General features: G+C 45.6%; 2 protein-coding genes across 3 annotated transcripts in view; both read right to left on the reverse strand.

The window, feature by feature from the left end:
• Positions 1 to 1,707, reverse strand: part of LOC147470663 (uncharacterized) — an 8,715-nt gene extending 7,008 nt beyond the window's left edge. The window contains exons 1-2 of the mRNA XM_086543010.1: positions 1,425 to 1,707; positions 1,186 to 1,194 (exon numbers count right to left, since the gene is read on the reverse strand). Coding sequence (XP_086399136.1) covers positions 1,186 to 1,194; positions 1,425 to 1,526 — 111 coding nt within the window. The 5' untranslated portion in view covers positions 1,527 to 1,707. The remainder of the gene's footprint in view (positions 1 to 1,185; positions 1,195 to 1,424) is intronic.
• Positions 1 to 5,000, reverse strand: part of LOC122253335 (repulsive guidance molecule A) — a 110,920-nt gene that overhangs the window by 30,599 nt on the left and 75,321 nt on the right. The window lies entirely within an intron of this gene.

Below are 5,000 nucleotides of genomic sequence, written 5' to 3' on the forward strand. Positions count from 1 at the left end.
GGGAAACAATGAAACAGAAACAAAATAAACGCCAAAATAAAAGATGAGAAAATAACATAAAAAGAAGAGAGAGAGAGAGAGAGAGAGAGAGAGAGAGAGAGAGAGAGAGAGAGAGAGAGAGAGAGAGAGAGAGAGGAGAGAAGGAGAAGAGGGGGAGAGAGAGATGGAGACGAAGGAGAGGAAGAGAAGAGAGAGAAGGAGAGAGAGAGAGAGAGAGAGAGAGAGAGAGAGAGAGAGAGAGAGAGAGAGAGAGAGAGAGAGAGAGAGAGAAGGAGAAGGGGAAAAAAAGAGATGGGAAGACGAAGGAGGAGGAAAATAAATTCGGAAAAAAAGGGAAACAATGAAAAAGAAACAAATTAAACGCCAAAATAAAGGATGAGAAAATAACATAAAAAGAAGAGGGAGAGAGATAGATAGATAGATAGATAGAGAGAGAGAGAGAGAGAGAGAGAGACTTCCCAATGAGAGATATAACTGAGCCATTGCGATCTTCTCTCTCCATCCGAATTAAATACAATTCTCGCGGAGGAAATATTCATCGAAAAGCTCCCGCCACATCTGCCTTGCTCTGTGAAATTATTCATTCTCATTCACGAAATAAAGGACGAATAGAAAGGTAAAGGGAGGAGGGGGTGAGCCGAGCTGCTACACGTGTCCCTCGCTGCTGCCCCAAAATATGCAGGGGGTGTCCCGTGGGCCTCTCTCTCTCTCTCTCTCTCTCTCTCTCTCTCTCTCTCTCTCTCTCTCTCTCTCTCTCTCTCTCTCTCTCTCTCTCTCTCTCTCTCTCTCTCTCTCTCCTCTCTCTCTCTCTCTCTCTCTCTCTTTTTCCTCCTCTCTCTCTCTCTCTCTCTCTCTCTCTCTCTCTCTCTCTCTCTCTCTCTCTCTCCCTCTTACTCTCTCTTATTCTCCATCACTTTTACTCTTTGTCACGTGGGTCTCTCTCTCTCTCTCTCTCTCTCTCTCTCTCTCTCTCTCTCTCTCTCTCTCTCTCTCTCTCCCTCTCTCTCTCTCTCTCTCTCTCTCTCTCTCTCTCTTTCTCTCTCCCCCCCCCTCTCTCTTCCCTCTCTCTCTCTCTCTCTCTCTCTCTCTCTCTCTCTCTCTCTCTCTCTCTCTCTCTCTCTCGATGCGGCAACACAGACGCCATGTTGGATGCGCGTAACCTCCCGTGCCACATATCGAGCCTACATGATCTGGCTATTGAATCGGGTTTTATCCTGGGACTCTTAGTATGCGGTTTATCTTCTCTCGGAGAGTGTTTCGTGAATGGATAATTCGTCTTTTTGGGTTATCCAATAATAGCTGATTCTCAAATATCGAGTTAGGACAAGATCGATTAATTAGGTGTCTTTCCTTTATTTGTCTAGATTTTTTTTGTTTGTTTAAAACTCCCCCTCTCCATTCCTTTTCTATTTTTTCCCTTCTCCCTTCTCCCTATCCAGCCTTTTTTCTTCTCTTTTTCCTTTCTCCCTCTCCCCCATCTCCTTTTCTTCCCCTTCTTCATCTACGTTTTTACCCTTTCCATCCATAAGCCCTTCTCTTCCCTTCACCCACCTCCCTCTCTCCCCCTTTCTCCATCGCCATAACCGTCTTATTCTCCGCTCCCACTCCTTCCTCCCTTACTCCCTTACCCATATTTCCGCCCCATCCTCTCCTTCGCTCCCCTATTCCCTTTCATATCCTCCTTCTCTGACCACCTTCCCTTACATATCCCTGGTCCCCTCCCTCAGCCCCCCCCCTACATATACCCCTTCCCTCAGCACTCTCTACATATACCCCCCTCCCTGAGCGCCTATACCCCTCATATCTCCCTCCCTCGCCGCTCCGCCCCCCCCCCTTCATATCCTCCCTCCCTCACTATCTTCCCCCTACATATACCCCTCCATATCGTCTATCCCTCACCCTCTACATAACCCCGCCCCCCTTCCCTCTCACACACACAGCCAAACGGACGGCGTAACAAGGCTAATCTCAGCTGACCAGAAAGCGGGCGTATCGTTGTACCATTTCCACGGGAAGGAAGGAGGGAGGCCGAGAGATGGAAGGATGGAAGGATGGAAGGATGGAAAGATCGAAAGGATGGTGGAAGAAAGGAGGGGAATAAGTTGAGGGGGAGGGGGGAGAAGGAAGGACGATAAGAAAGGAAGAGAGAGAGACAAAGAGGGAGGAAGGAAGGAAAAAAGTAGAGGAGAAGGGGAGGATGGAAAGGAAAAGGGAGGGAAGAGGAAGGGAAGGAAAGGAAAGACGGTAGGAGAGGAAGGGGATTAGGAGGAGGGGAAGGAGAAAGACGAGAGGAGAGAAAGAAGGAGGGACGGAAGGGAAGAAAGAAGGGAGGGAGAGGGAGAGACAAGGAGGGAGGGATGAAGGATGAGAGAGAGAGAGAGAGAGAGAGAGAGAGAGAGAGAGAGAGAGAGTGCTCTGCTGTATGTTTCTCAGCGAATTAAGCGTCAGACTGGGTGAGAGGAGAGGCGGGGGGCGAAGAGGAGGAAGACGGAGGCGGAAGAGGGAACAGAGAAAGGGGAAGGGGACGGAAGAGGGAGGATGAAGAGGGGAAGGACAAATAGAGGGGAAAGAAAGAGAAGAGAAGAAAGAGGGGTACACGGGAGAAAAGGCAAGAGAGAGATAGGAGGAAGAGAGGAATAGAGAAAGGAAGAGAGGGAAAGGGGGTATTGGGCATAAAAAGGCCAGAAAAAAATAGAACGAGAGGAAGCGGGAAAGAAAGAGAGAAATGGCAAGAGGGAGATAGGAAAAAGAGAGGAAGAGGTAAAAGAGACAAAAGACAAGAGAGAAATAGGAGAAAGAGAAGGAGAGGGAAAAGAAGAGAAAAGGTGAGGCGAAAGAGAGAGGGGAGAGAAAAAAGGGGAGAGAGCAAAAAAAGGATAAAGAGGGAAAGATCTTAGGTGTCTGCGGTGTCTGGTCTGTCTGTATTGCTTGTTTTCGGTGACTATTATGACCGCTGTTTGCGTGAGGTCTGTTGACTGCGCTATGCATTTGTCTATATTCCCTGCAAGGTGTCTTTGCTGTCTGCTAGCTGCGCAATCTGTCTGCTGTCTGTTATCTGATGTCTGCGGCATCTGTATGTCTCGTCTGTGTTGTTAACTGCTGTTATCTGCGCTACTTGTGTGTTTTATCTGTTGTCTGCGCGATGTGTATATATATATATATATATATATATATATATATATATATATATATATATATATATATATATATATATACATACACACACACACACACACACACACACACACACACACACACACCACACACACACACACACTATATATATATATATATATATATATATTATATATATATATATATACAATCAATATATATTATATATATATATATATATATATATATATTATATATATATATATATAGTTTTTTTCTTTCTTTCTTTGCTATCTGCTGTCTGTTATCTGCTGTTTTCGCATGTCTGCCGTCTGTCACCCGATAAGTTTGTCGGCACGCGGGCTCGACAAAAGAGGTTACGACCAATGCGCGGATATGATAGTGCTGGGCAGCCGTTGCAATGTTGCAGGATTAGACGGTATAATGATGCTACTCTGTGAGGCTACTGGAGTTACTGCTCCGGTTTCTCTCGGTCGGCCGGTCACTCTCTCTCTCTCTCTCTCTCTCTCTCTCTCTCTCTCTCTCTCTCTCTCACATACACTCACTCACTTTCTCTTTATCACTCTCTCTCATTCACTCTCTCTCTTCTCTCTTTCTTCCTTCCTTTCTTTCTCTCTCTCTCTCTCTCTCTCTCTCACACACATACACTCACTCACTTTCTCTTTATCACTCTCTCTCTTCTCTCTTTCTTCCTTTCTTTCTTTCTCTCTCTCACTCTCTCTCTCTCTCTCTCATCCTATACCTGTCTAAATAATCTTGTCAAAGTCTCATTCTCACTCTCATTCTCTCCCTTTTACTCTCTCTCTCTACAGTTACTCTCGCCATCTCTATTTTGACGAAAAAAGACCAACAGAACGGGGGAAAAAGGAGGATAGGGAGAACGAGATAGTGCAGGAAGATGTTAATTAAAGAGGAGGGGAAAAGAAGAGAGATAATAAGGAAGTGAAAGAAAATAGAAGAGGCACAAGAGAGAGAATCTACATCCACACTTACCCACCTACCCACCCACCCATCCACCTGCAAACATACTTTACTGGCTGGGTGTCCGCGCAGAGAAGCAAGCGAAAAGCGGAGGGAGATCCCGCAGAGTTGGGTACCCGTATCAGCACTCCGAAAGCGTCAGAAGAAAAGTAGGAAAAAGCGAAGTGAAAAAAAAAAATGAATTTGAAGGAAAGTAGAAGAGGTTAGGGAGAGAATAACATATATAAGATGGAAAGTCAGAAAGAGCGTCGGGAGAGTCAGAAGAAGAATTAGGAGAGAGATACGTCAAGTTTGAAGGAAAACATAAGAAAGAGCCTAGGAAAGACCTTCTTGTTGGCATTGTATTCGACTTCATCAGAAAAGCACGAACAGAGAAGGATAATAATTAGAAAGAGTAAGAGAAGGAGATGGAGGAAGACAAGAAAAATAAGAACGAAAAAAAAAAAAAAAAAAGAAAAAAAAAAAAAAAAAAAAAAAACTCAACCAAAGAGTAACACAGTAGAAAAAAAAATAAAATACAGCAAATGATAGAAAAGAAACAGACAGACCGACCGACAGACAAACGGACCCGCGAAGACAGAGAACGAAACCCAATCTTGAAAGAAAAAGGTTTCCGCAATGCCTTACGACGGACACCTAATCTCTCGACGTCACCAGGACACACGCCCGGCGATGCTTAGAGGAAAAGGGGAAGCCTATGTTGGCTAAGGCTGCGAGAGAGAGGGGGAAATGGTGGGGTTTCGGGATTTGTGGTGGAAGAAGAGGAGGTGGAGGAGGTGGAGGAGGGAAGAGGAGGAGGAGGAGGAGGAGGAGGGGGAGGAAGAGGAGGAGGAGGAGGAGGAGGAGGAGGAGGAGGAGGAGGAGGAGGAGGAAGAGGAGGAGGA

The sequence above is a fragment of the Penaeus japonicus genome, unplaced genomic scaffold (genome assembly GCF_977035675.1).
Source record: "Penaeus japonicus unplaced genomic scaffold, GWHDUDI00000001_assembly GWHDUDI00000013, whole genome shotgun sequence".
In the NCBI taxonomy this organism is placed as follows: Eukaryota; Metazoa; Arthropoda; class Malacostraca; order Decapoda; family Penaeidae; genus Penaeus; species Penaeus japonicus.